The 13,332-nt window shown below is 56.9% G+C and overlaps 1 protein-coding gene across 1 annotated transcript in view; it reads right to left on the bottom strand.

Annotated features, from left to right (window-relative positions):
* Positions 1-11,820, bottom strand: part of ATP6V0D1 (ATPase H+ transporting V0 subunit d1) — a 36,765-nt gene extending 24,945 nt beyond the window's left edge. Inside the window, exons 1-2 of the mRNA XM_083851310.1 lie at positions 11,602-11,820; positions 578-749 (exon numbers count right to left, since the gene is read on the bottom strand). Coding sequence (XP_083707436.1) covers positions 578-749; positions 11,602-11,731 — 302 coding nt within the window. The 5' untranslated portion in view covers positions 11,732-11,820. The remainder of the gene's footprint in view (positions 1-577; positions 750-11,601) is intronic.
* Between the last annotated feature and the right edge of the window lie 1,512 nt (positions 11,821-13,332).

Raw genomic sequence — 13,332 nt, 5'->3', positions numbered from 1 at the left:
GCTGCAGACTCTAGGCCCTCCTTTTCCCTAATGCTGGTGTTTGTCGGATCCCACCAAGCTAGCTGAGGAAACTAATTAGCGATTAACCCCAAAAGGAGAAAGTTGTTCAATTTTTGGCCAGCTCAGCTCCCTGAACCAGTTTATGATGGGGTCAGACGCAGGCTTACAGCCAGCGGGATGGGATGGCAGGATCACAGCAGCCCTGATGAAGAGTCAGAACTAGCACGGCCACGCTGTCATGTGCACGTTGACATTCTGGAACAGAATCACACTAAAAGCCCTGGAAAATCTACGTTAGGGACAAGGGTAAATGCCTCAGCTCTAATACAGGCTAAAGGCAGTTCTGCAGAGAAGGCAGGCAAGCAGCAGTGCAAGCAAAGCACGCACACCCTGGGAGCAAAAGCCTTTACCACCACAGGAATGCTGTGCCAGCTTGTTTGAGACCTCCAGAACAGTTTCATCCAAAGAGCTGCAGAAAACACAGTAGGTACAGGGCTCAGTGTGGAAAGTTGGTCTGAGAGTCCCCGAGTCTGGATGAACAAGGTTTCACGAGCTGTTAAGAACACCTGGTACTCACGTGATGAAGTCCAGAAAACTCGCTAGGGGTTCGTACGCGTGGTTCCTCATGTGCCGGAACTCCACCACCATCTTCTCCTTCAGCTTGTCGTCTATGACGGAGACGGTGAGCGGGGACGCCTCGTTCGCCAGGAAGTTCCCATAGTCGGTGCTCTGCAGGTGCAGCTTCAGGTCTGGAAAAGAAAGCAGAGGTCCACGCTACAGGGTTTGTGCTGGGTGTGGTTCTGAGCATACCTGAGGAAGCTGGGGGCCAGCTCTGGGCATTCCCTTCTCTGAAAGGTCACCTAGACAAAACCTACACATTAAAAGCCATAGTTACGTTTGCACTCAGCTTTATCGCGGACCATCTTATCACAGGAAAAAGATCAGTTCCACTGCAGCAGCCTTGCCCCATCTTAAAAGGGAAATGGTCACTGTCTGCATAACTGAGCACATATCTCTGCCAGCTTGCTTGATAAGATGAAAGGCTACTGATTTTCTAGGAAAAAAGTATTTGCTACTGGCCTTAACGTCTAGAGAACTTAAGTCTTATTTCCTCTAGCCAAAAGTACTCTGGTCACAGGCTTCTGAGATGCAATCAGGACCAAGAGCCCACCTGCCTCCAACAAACAGGTGTCCTCAGCAATGACTGGCAGGCAGGAGGCATCCGAAACACTTTCAAAGCCAAAGAGACGCAAGCAACAACCTTGAAATTGTAAAGCTGCTAGGACATCATCAAGTGAGTCCAACCAACTACTCTGGTAAAGTCAGGCATCACAAGGCAGAGAGGGGCTGGCGAAGAGGAAGCCCATCCTAACCCATCTCGCACAGCAGGCATTCCCTGCTCAGGATGGAGGAACGTGCTCAGAAGCCTTCCTCCCCTCCAGCTTCGAGCAGTTTCCTCTGGTACCCTTGCTGCAGGTCAGGTGCCCACCTGAGCCACAGTGCTGGACAGCAAGCAACCACAGCATGCTGACCTCTGTCAAGATACAATTCCTGTGTGAGCCAAATGCATTTAAGTGTCCGTATGGAAAAACTGAATCCAGAGCTGAGGAACGTCATATAATCCCATTCCTCACAGCATTACTAGCTGCACTGGTACATGGTGTTCACCTCCCTTCAGCTTCACCTCTGAGGGCCAGTTAGGCAAGCATCCTCCCAGGGATTCAAGGCCTTTATGGGGGGAAAGGAGAATAGCTGGAAGAGTTTAGCCAAACCAGATGTGAACGCACTGTCCAGAGAAAACAAACAGAAAAATCAAGAAACTTCTCCCTGCTTTCCCTGAAGCAGGAGCACTGAGGTTGCCTTCCCCTCCTGCTGAACCACGCATGTCCTCAGCACCACAGGATGAGCATGGCAACCTGCACACGGACAGAGAGAGAAGTGAGAGAAATGCACATGCATATATGACATGGGTCAAGCCTAGCTTGAGGAGACTGATCTTTTGACGTTACAGTCAGCTACAGCCACGAGCTGGACAGCATTCTCAGCACTGAGCTCCAAGCTGAGCTTGTACTGTACAGCGTGACACTGGCCTCATCCAGAGGGGCAGGGGGGTCAAACAGCTTTCAGGCTGACTTAAATTCTTCTGGGTATTTCCAACGGGGTCCAGCAAAGACATTTTTGACCCAGCACTGTTTCGTTACGAAGACGTTACCACTGCTAAGTCTCACAGGAAACAGATGGTGGTTATAGAGGGGGGTGAAAAAAGGCCAGACACTTAATAGCACTCAGTTTCTGTCATGTTTCTCAGCAGTTTCCAGGACAGTTTTATACTCCACTTACTTTTAATAAGGAATCCTGGATGCAGCAAAGAGAGCTACTTGCTCAACAGCTTGCATCATGGCTGAAGCAAAGCAGAAACTTAACCTAGCTCTCTGCTCCCCAGGCTGTGCTGCAGCCCAACAGCTGTGCTCTGTTCCACCAGAGCACCATGAACTTCTGCTCATACTTCTGAGACGGGAAAACACGAGCTGGATAACGGAGATGATGGATGCTTTTTTTTCCCCAACATGACCTTTGCTACAAAGTCAAGCACCCCAAAACCAGATCATGCCAAAACTCAGAAAGCCCCTCGCCTCTGTTTGGCCTGCACAGGTTTGTTACTGCTGATGGTCACCTCCTCCCTGATGGCAATCACTTGGTGAACCCCCCAAAACCCAGCTCCCAGGAAGCTCCCACGGAGCAGTTCTGCACCTACCTGGCTTCTGACAGCTAAGACGTTGACAGTATATCAGAATCAAGTCTTGCTGAGTTTTCAGTCCCCCCAAAATATACCCTAGAAAGTCTGGGCTTGTACCAAGACCTAGGGCTACAAGGTAAACTGAGGCAACGCTGACATCAGTCTTTCCAAAACAAGACGACTTTTGGATGATGAGCTTTGGAGTACGAGTGGAAATTAAGTGCCGCTGTCAGATCAGAGCTTTACCAGCTTGCAGTTAATGGAAGCTGGAGAAAGCACGGAGCAAAAGTCAGCAGCTGCTCACCAAGCATGAGAGAAAAGGTTCCAGCAGGAGGATTGTGCCCGTGTAATCAGACTGCAGGGTAAGGCTCAGGGGACTGCAGCAGCTACACCCACGTACCGCCTCCTCTAAGTTCCCTGTAACAGCCCTGATGGAAGCTCAGGCTGTGCAAGAAGGCATGTGATGTTGTTTTGCAGCTATATGGGGAACTTGGAGAGGAAACCGCTGCTGCATATCCTACCAGATCTTGTTTCAGCAGGGAAACTTCCAAGGCTTTCAGCTTATTTCCTCAACTCCAACACAACAGAAGAGAGGGGAGAAGTGTTTTAAGGATGCCTTGCGACAGCCCCATTGCAGCCACCAGCTCCACAAAAGCTGCTTACTGAAGTTATTACTCAGCTCAAACAGCTGGCTGAAAGCAGTGCACGGCGCAGACAATTCGGGGCAAATGCAGCCAAAGCCCCACATTCAGCTTTAGCTCTCCTCGACGAAAGTGATGGATCTGAGCACTGCTTCTAGCCCCGGAGCTGAGACCTCCCAGCAACAGCGAGCCTCCTGCATTCCCCTGGGCTGAGGGGGAAATGAAAACAACAGGGGAAAGCTGTAAGACTCCCGAGGCAGACAGTCCCATCCCCAACACCTCGAGCACGGCGGGAGGCCAGGCAGAAGAAGCTGGTGCCAAGCAGGGGGCTGGCAAAGAGAAGAGCTCAGCACTTGTTTGAAGAGCTGCGTGCCACTTCTGGCGTGCCCGAGCTGCTGCAGGAAGGGACCTGGCAGTGCCGCCACCACCACCTGCAGCTCAGCTCCAACCTTCGAGGCCGCAAGAATCCTCCTCGCTGCCTGGCCCCTTGGTGCCGGAGAGCCAGCGCCAGGGATGGAGGGACAGGAAAAGCGCAGCCAAGCGGGCAGGGCTGCCCCCCACGCGCTCTGGCTGTGCCTCGCAGCCTCTCCATCAACAGCTCCGAGCAAGTTCTGCCCGGCCGGAGTGTTTTGTCCCGCGCAGCGAGGGGGCTGGCCCCCCACGCCACAGCACAAGAGCCAGCACAACGCCGTGTTGTAACTGGACTAAGGGCCGTGTTTATGTAACACTTGGAAATCACTTTTACAGGGAAGGCCAGCCACAAGCTGCAGGAACTGAACTCCTCTGCATCTCCTCGCATCCAAGCAGACAGAACACGACATTTTCCAACAGTTGGGCTGCGGTTACAAACCCTGACTCAAAGCATCCCACGGCGTACCAGCGCCTCACACGAGCCCGTCCTCCTCCAGCCGCGGGGCCGCTCCCCAGGTCCCGTCCGGGAGGTGTGGGAGATGTTGGTGTGACTGCGCACGTATCAGGCTTCCTGGGAAGAGCTGACTGATCCTGGGGCTCTTCCCGGGAAGAATCCCCTGCCACAGGAGCCTCGGTAGCACGGTGACTAACAAGCAGACCCACTGCTGAGCAAGCCTCAGGCTCTCCAGAAGCCCAAGCTCTTATTTCCTAGCACGAGTTGAGCTGGAATTTGAGATCCCCACGCTGCTCTGGGCTCCCACCTAGAGATGAGCTGCGCCTGGCGAGCCTCTCCAGACGCTGACTAACAGCGCCCTGCCTCAAGCCGGGGATCGCTTCCGAGGGGAGCGCTTGCCTGTTCCGGCACTTTTCCAGGTGGTTCACGCACTTTAAGAACAGCCTGAGCCAGGAGTTGGCAAGGGAGCTCGTGAATGACCGTGCTGCTTTTGTTCTCTCGCCTCCCCCGCAGAGCCCAGTAAATCACGGCCAGGTCACAACTCCCAGAAAGCTGCCTCACGCGGGAACACAACAGCTCCTCAGAACCACATCCTTTTCTTTGCCGAGTATTCCTGTGGAGCAGCAGTACATGTCACGGTAATCTCAAGCGCTTACAGCAGTCTCCTTCCAGCCCTCAGACCAGGCACTCCGATTTGGACGCAGTTTGCTGTCAGCTGGAGCTTACTTTGGTGCACAGCTGTGCCAACACCACATCTGGACACTTCAGGTGACATTTTCTTGAGGGACCTCACATCCACAGCAGTAATAGTACGTTCCCCTGCAAATCTGCTTTGTCACAACCCAGAATGGAGCCGTTACTCAGCCTTTCAGACATCTGTCTGCCACCAGAGCCTGCCCTGCACACATTACTCAGACGCTCGCAGCGACCTATGGCCCCACCAGCTCATACTTCCACCCCTGTGCTCTCCAGCACCCTCCTGAAGCCGTGCTGCGGAGCCGGACACCGAGTTCAGATTTCAGGCGCTTCCAGCAAGGACTGATCGTCCTCTCACACGGGCATGAAACCAACTTTCACAGCTTCTGAGCTGAACCCTTATTTTCGCGCAGTTACCTGCTGCAACCCCAATGTCTCACTCCAAACCAGGGCCGTCGCTGCATATATACAAAATAAAACATGGTTTGTTATCTGCCAGGCCCGAGGAGTAAAGTAACCGAGCGAGGGATTACGCAGCAGTCTGCAGATCAGCTGCATCGCCCACATCTCCCTTCAGAAGACTGCAGCTCTCACCCTCCAGCTCGTCGCTGTGTTTATAACCGCTTCAGACGCTTCTGAAACCGATTCTCTGAAACCTGACTTGAGAAATGCCGAGAGACCCTTCCTTTTCTGCAGAATTTCAGACCCTCTCTGTGGTCGCACCACACCAGTATCAGTGATGTGCCACCCCTCCAGTGCCAGGCAGCAAATTCCATGGCACCACAGCTGGGCCCAGAAGCGACTTCTCTGGCCCTTTCCCCATCACCGTGTCACCTCTAACTCTCCACCTTGTTTCAGAGGTCCTCAGCCCGTGTTCCCAGCCCAGCCCTTCCTGGGGTTCAACTCGGCCCCCTCAGAGCTTCTATCCCAGCACTGACAGCTCTCGTTTCCCCAGGAGCCCCTCCACCAAGCATCCCTCTCCTGACCCTCGCAGGAGATGGGCACCTCTCCTGGCCTGCCTGCACCGGGAAGCTTCAGCCCTCCATACCTGCGTGCCTTTTTCTCCACTCTGAAAGCGTGCCGAAGCAAACCATGGCTGCGATCTCAGAAGTCCAGGACACCGCTGTGATGCCTAGTGAAGTTTAAGGGAAAAGCAACAAATCATTCGGAAGCTAGGAGGAATGGGGCAGAAGCAGCCCCACGTTGCAGGGACCGAGAGCAGAGGAGGAAGAGCAGCAGGACACCAGCGGTGACAGGCTGCAGGTGACACGTGCTGGGAAGCCCAGGCACTGCCACCTTCTGACGAGGGGCAGGATCCAGACAAGGCATCAGGCTGCGCCCGTGCTGAGAAGCTGACCTCAGGTGCCGCCTGAAGTTTAGCTATGCGAGGCTGTGGGGTAGGTCTCCACCTGGTGAAGGAGGCCAGAACAAACAGCAGCGAGCCTCTGGTGAACCCTGCAGGAAGCCAGAGACCACAGCGTCTGTTGGCCACCGCGGCTGCGCAAGGGCCGCCGTTTATTTTTGACGTGTTTTGCTTGAGCTTGCTTCAAGAGGAGAGCCGACCGAGCAGCCCCAGCGGGCGCGGGGCAGCCTTGGGGCTGCTGCTCTTTTGTCACACTCGCAGCCAGGGCTCATGGGGCAGGAACGCTCCCGAGCCCTGCTCAGGCCCCAGAGCTCTGCCTGGTGTCAGATGCCCAGTGTGTCGGATGGGAGCTCCTGGGGCAGGGCCGCTCCTCCTGCGCAGCCACAACGCACCCCAGCGAGCCCAGGGCCAGTTTTTCACAAAAATAAAAACAGATGCCAGGGCAGTGGCCCCGTCCCGTGCTTTCAGGAGGTCCCTGCACGTGTAAAGGCTGGGCTGCTGCACCTGCAGAGCTCCGGGCTTGGCCTGAAGCAGCCTCCAAGTTCAAGGTGGTCCTGAAGCATGGCAGGGCTTAGATCCATCACGTGGCCTCTCCTTGCTCCATCAATGAGCACCGCAGCTTCTCTGCACGAGAGAGGACACGGCGCTCCTGCAGCTAAGCTGGAAGAGAAGCCCAGCCCCAGCCTCCGGGGCACAGACTCCAAGAGCACAGTGATAAAGCCCAAGAGAGAAGGGCAGCACGGCCTCTTCTGCTCCTCCCTTGGGGAAAGCAGATGTGGGGAGCACTCGGCCTGCAGCACGATACAGCCAAGGCCTCCACGGGAGGAAAGAAAGGTCCTTGGGACCATCACAATAAAATTCTGCACTCAGGAGCCTGTGGCACATGCACCATCAATGCGCTGGAGCCAGGAGCCCGCGCTGCTGCCCAGGCAGGCCCTTGCTTCAGTGCCCTTCCAGACTCACAGCCAGCCCGGTCTTGGCTCGTTCCACAACACCCAGCCCCGCACCAGTTTGGCACACGCTGTGCACTGACACGGACGCATTTAACAAGAAACGAGGCTCGGGCACGCGGGCGGATGCTGCCCAGGGCAAGCCTCCAGGCGGCGCGGAGCCGGGCAGCCCAGGACACGCACGACCCACCTCCACGCCCCGATCTCACTGTCCAGCTGTCTGCACCCCAGAAACGAAGGCTGGTAGACCAGGCTGCGGAGGTGAGAAAGAAGAACTGCATCCTCGGGAACTCCTCCTTTCCCTAAGGACCACGTTTATCAATTATTTGCGTCTCCCAGCCACCACCCGCCTCCCAATCGCACCTCTGAGGCTCAGCTGGCTCGCACCAAGCGCCTGCCACTTCCCAGCTGGCTGCTTCCCAGCCTCACTGCCCTCAGCCAGCAGGGGAGCATCAGCAATGAGTGGCTAGTGAACGCTGACAAGAAGGTACAGAAACTCCTGTTCCTACAGAAAATGCTTTTGCCCACTTTCCAAGCTCCGTACACGGCCTGCAGTGCTGAATACCAACAGCAATGCCTGCCTGTAACTGATATTCCTGTCCTAGATCGAGCTCCAATTCTTCCAGCAGCGCTGCTGTCCAACTCTACCGACAGCACTGCGTTCTCCTGAGCGGACTCCAGGCCTCCAGCAGGCTGCAACAGCTTCCAGGAGCTCAGCATCCTTCTGATGAGAGAAGTCCCAGCGACTCCTGAGCTTGGTTGTCCAAGGAGAGCCTGCCTGAGGACAGACGTGTGCTTACACAGCGGAAGCAGCTCCAAGCCCGTCACTGACACCTCGTGTCAGAAGCAGGAACTGGCTGCAGCAAGCCCCGAGCACATCCAGCGCGGGCACGCAGCACACGAGGACCTCCGGGTGAGGAACAGCCCGAGAACCAGGACTCCTGGGGCTGAAAGAGGGGATTAAACAGGTTGTTGCTGAGGGTCTCCAGAGAAAGCTTAAGCCAAAACAGCCGTTGTGCTCTCCTGGCAATTCTCGTCGTGTTTTCCAGCCTTTTTTAAAGCCAGCTCGGGAGCCTGCCTGATCACAGTGAGCTATATGGCTCCCTGAGACGGCAGCAAGCGGTCTCAGCAGGCAGCAGGAGTTTTAATCAGCTTACTTTGCGATCAGACAAGCAGAGACGGCAGAGGATCACGCAGAAAGGCACGATCTCCTCCTTCCGGCAGCGTCAAGCCGCCAGCTCAAGTCCTAAAGCGCAAAACTCGACCTCTTCGTGCTTCCACACCAATCCGAGCACACACGAGGGAGCAGCAACTCAGACCTGGAAGCCCAGCAACATCAGTGCCAGCGAACTGCCACCCAAGGGCCCCACGCAGCCCAAGCAGGCACCCACACCCCAGGGGCAGCAGCAGAGCAGCCTCGGGTCCCTCAGGGCCTCTCCACTGCCTGCCCCAGGCCTGCGACCGGCTGCGGAGCCAGGGGCACGCTGAGAAGAGGCAGCGAAAACAGAAGGGGAAAGGCAGAGGAGAGCGCATGAACACCGTGTGCCTAACGACTATTGTGGCTACCGATAAACTAGCCGCTAGATTTAGCGCGGACAGAGAGAGGATGCACTTTAAAGTCTGGAGAGCTCAGAAAACCAGTAACGTGACAGGAAAATTGTAGCTATAGGGACAGAGAAAGAAATTGTCTGACCACAGACCTACATAAGTGACCACAAGCAAGGTTCCTTGAAGGAAAGCCTTCTACAGAAGGGGCACAGAAAGCCAAGTGGAGGGGGAACGAGAACAGCAGCAGCTCAGAGCAGCCTTTGAGGTCTGAACGGAGCCTGACGAGGAGCACAGCTGCAGCAGCCACCAGAGAGCTGTCAGGGGCAGGACGGCAATGACACCGTGACAATCACAGACAGCCCTAACCGAGCCACTTCAAATGCAGAAGGCAGCGCAGGAAGAGCCAAGTTTACGCAACTGGGTTTAGAAGGCAAAGAGAGAGAGAGAGAAAAAGGAGAAACCGAAAACACAGGAACACCCCAAAGAGGAATTAGTCTGCGGGGACAAAGTTTAGGGCGTGCTGAGGCTGCTGACTAGCAAGGCAGCAGGAATACCTCCCGTCACACTCCTTCAGGCCCTGCGCCCCACAGCAAGAACGATAAAGGCTGCTGCAAGCAAAGACCTGCAGAAAAGTCTGATGAAAATAAGCTTGTCCTACATAAAGATATTCCAGATATTTTTAAGGTACACAGAGGCTGAAGCAAGTGAGAGCATTCTGTTCCCATTCCGTTAACATCTGGGCGAGCAGCTCCAGGTAACACACAACCAGAGTCCGCCTGCCAAGGACCCCTCCAGATGCTGAGCTTGGATCTGAATCACTCGGCAGCGACCAAGACTGAGCTGACACTTCAGAGAGCCACAGAGTATCCCAAGTTGGAAGGGACCCACAAGGATCATCGAGTCCAACTCCTGGCCCCACACAGGTCTGCCCAACAATTCAGACCATATGACTGACAGCACAGTTCAAATTCTTCTTAAACTCCGACAGGCTTGGTGTTGTGACTACGTTCCTGGGGAGCCTGTTCCAGTGCACGACCACCCTCTCAGTGAAGAACCTCTTCCTGATGTCCAGCCTGAACCTCCCCTGCCTCAGCTTGACACCATTCCCTCGGGTCCTGTCGCTGGTCACTAAAGAGAACAGATCAGTGCCTGCCCCTCCACTCCCCCTCGTGAGGAAGCTGTAGGCCGTGATAAGGTCCCCCCTCAGCCTCCTCTTGTTCAGGCTGAACAGGCCCAGTGACCTCAACTGCTCCTTGTATGTCTTCCCCTCTAGGCCCTTCACCATCTTCGTAGCCCTCCTCTGGACACTCTCCAACACTTTCATGTCCTTTTTGTACTGCGGTGCCCAGAACTGCACACAGTGCTCGAGGTGACGCCGCAGCAGCGCAGAGCAGAGTGGGACAATCCCTTCCCTTGACCGACTGGCAATGCCGTGCTTGATGCACCCCAGGGTACGGTTGGCCCTCCTGGCTGCCAGGGCACACTGCTGGCTCATATTCAGCTTGCTACCAACTGCCTGGCATTTTCAGAAGTTTAAGGCAAATCCAAACGTTGCAGTCCCACCGACCGAACAACTGAAACCTCCAGACTTGCGTATTTTCACCCCATTTCACTAGGGAGCAGGTTTTGGTGTTTGTGGGTTACAGGCAGATCGCTGACCAGGCTCTTGGCACCTAGGATGGGACAACATTAAGCAGGGCGCTGGCACGGAGAGCAGCGCAGCACCGACCAGTTGGGATGGGATCCACAACTGAGTGGTGCAGTTGACACAACAGAAGGAAGGGATGCCATCCAAAGGGACCTGGACAAGCTTGAGAATTTGGCCCACATGAACCTAATGAGGTTCAACAAGTCCAAGTGCAAGGTGCTGCACCTGGGCTGGGGCAATCCCAGACATGAGGACAGGCTGGGAGAAGAACTTATTGAGAGCAGCCCTGCAGAGAAGGACTTGGGGGTTCTGGTGGACAAAAAGCTTGACACGAACCAGCAGTGCGTGCTTGCAGACCAGAAGGCCAACTGCATCAAAAGAGGAGTGGGCAGCAGGGGAGGGAGGTGAGTGTCCCCCTCTGCTCTGCCCTTGTGAGGCCCCACCTGGAGTCCTGCGTCCAGGTCTGGAGCCCCCAGCACAAGGAGGAGGTGGGGCTGTTAGAGCGGGTGCAGAGCAGGGACTCAAAGATGACCATGTTGGAGGGGGTGCAGAGGAGGGACAAAGATGATCAAGGGGCTGGAGCAGCTCTGCTACAAGGAAAGGCTGAGAGAGGTGGGGCTGTTCAGCCTGGAGAAGAGGAGGCTCGGGGGAGACCTCAGTGTGACCGTTCAGTACTTAAAGGGAGCTTATAAAGAGGATGGAGAGGGACTCTTTACTTGGGTAGATAATGACAGGAGAAGAGGGAGTGGTTTTAAGCTAAAAGAGGGGAGACTTAGACTGGATGTCAGGAGGAAGTTCTTCGCTGTACGGGAGGTGAGGCCCTGGTTGAGGTTGCCCAGAGAGGCTGTGGCTGCCCCATCCCCGGGGGTGCTGAGGGCCAGGCTGGATGGGGCCTTGGGCAACCTGGGCTGGTGGCGGCATCCCTGCCTGGGGCAGCGGGTGGAACTGGGGGGGCTTTAGGGTCCCTCCCAACCCAAAACGTTCTGGGATTACATGGAGGGGATGGGTCGGGAGGGAAGGGGCAGCACGGACCAAGCCCTCCCCAGCCCCGCACACACCCACCTACAAAAATAAAATAAAAATAATAAAAAAATAATAATAATAATTAAAAAAAAACAAACACAGGAGGTGAGCCCGCCGCCCCGCCGCTCACCCTCGAGGCTCTCGCACTGCACCAGGTTGACGTAGTCGCCGTGCCGCAGCACGCCCGCCTTGAAGCCGCGCACCAGCCCCTCCAGGTAGCCGTTGTCCACGTTGAAGTGCAGCTCCGGGAAGCACGACATGGCGGCGGGCGGCGGCGGCGGCGGCGCCTCCTCACGTGACCCGCCGCTCACGTGACGCGGGACGGAGCCCCGCCCGCTCCGCGTCCCGGCGGGCTGTGCGCGGGAGGGAGGGGCCGGGGGGGGCTGAGGGGAGGGGCTGGGGGGGGATTCGGGGGGGGGGGGGGGCTTAATGGGGAGCCTTAACGGGGAGGCTGAGGGACCTGGGGGAGTCTGAGGGGGAGCCAGAGGGGGTCTTAGGGGGAGTATTAAGGGGAGACTGAGGGGAATTGGAGTCTTAGAGGGGAGGCTGGGGGGTTTCTGAGGGGAGCTTAGGGGGAGTCCTAAGGGGGAGGCTGAAGGAGCCTAGGGGAGAGGCTGAGGGGGGTCAGAGGGAGTCTTAGGGGAGAGCCTGAAGGAGAGGCTGAGGGGGAGTCACAGAGGAGCCTGAGGGGGTCTTAGGGGGAGGCTGAGGGGAGTCAGAGGGAGTCTTAGGGGAGGAGCCTGAAGGAGAGGCTGAGGGGGAGTCACAGAGGAGCCTGAGGGGGTCTTAGGGGGAGCATTAAGGGGAAACTGAGGGGAGTTGGAGTCTTAAGGGAGAGTCGGGGGGGATTCTGAGGGGGAGCCTGAGGGAGAGGTTGAGGGGGTCAGAGGGAGTCTTAAAGGGGATCCTGAGGGGGAGTCAGAGAAGAGCCTGAGGGGGTCTTAGGGGGAGGCTGGGGGGAGTGTGAGGGGGATCAAGGGGAGTCTTAGGGGGAGTCTGGAGGGAGTTTGAGAGGGATTCTGAGGGGAGCCTGAGGGAACCCTGGGGAAGGCTGAGAGGGAGTCAGAGGGGAGCCTGAGGGGGATTCTGAGAGGAGTCTGAGGGAGTCTTAGGGGGAGCTTGAGGGGGTCTGAGGGGAAGTCAGAGGGGAGTCTGAGGGATTTTTGGGAAGAGTTTGACAGGAGTCAGAGGGAGCCTGAAGGGACCCAGGGGGTGATCCTGAGGTAGCCTGGGGGGAGCCTGACGCACCCTGAAGGGAATCTGAGGGGATCCTCAGCCCCCCACCCCAGTACAGCCCCCCACCCCAGTACAGCCCCCCCCATCACCCTGGAGCCTCCCCTGTTTTGTTAGGGCTTCTCACACTGCCACAGCCCCCTTCCCCAGCCATGGTCTGCGCCTGGCCCCGAGCCTGATGGCATCTGGAGGGCCGTGGGTGCCCGGGATGCTGGGATGTACCTCATGCTGGCAGCTCTTGCCAGTGCTTGGGGGCTGCCCTGATGGGTGAAACGCTTCAGGGAGGGAGGGCACTAGGTTGGGGTGGGGGCACCCAGCTGGGAAACAGCCTGGTGGGGAGGTTCTGGGGGACACCACGGCCACCAGGTGTGTCCAGCAGGGGGGTGCCAGCGGGTGGGGTGTCCCTGCCCCTCAGCGCCCCCGGCTGGGTGCTGGGCCCAGCGCTGGGCTCCCCGGGGCAGGGTGGGCGTGGACACCCCAGGGAGCCCAGGGAAGGGGCACGAGGTGCTGAAGGGCCCGGAGCCTCCCTGCAATTAGGGAGGGGAGGCCGGGAGCTGAGCCCTTCAGCGGGGGCACAGCAGCTGGGGGGACTCTGTCCATGGCTGCATGCAGGTGAGGGGCAGTGGGC

The sequence above is a fragment of the Anser anser genome, assembly GCF_964211835.1.
Source record: "Anser anser genome assembly, chromosome: 11".
NCBI classification, from domain to species: Eukaryota; Metazoa; Chordata; class Aves; order Anseriformes; family Anatidae; genus Anser; species Anser anser.
Note: the sequence above shows the minus strand (reverse complement) of the source record. Positions and strands in the feature narration are given on the sequence as shown.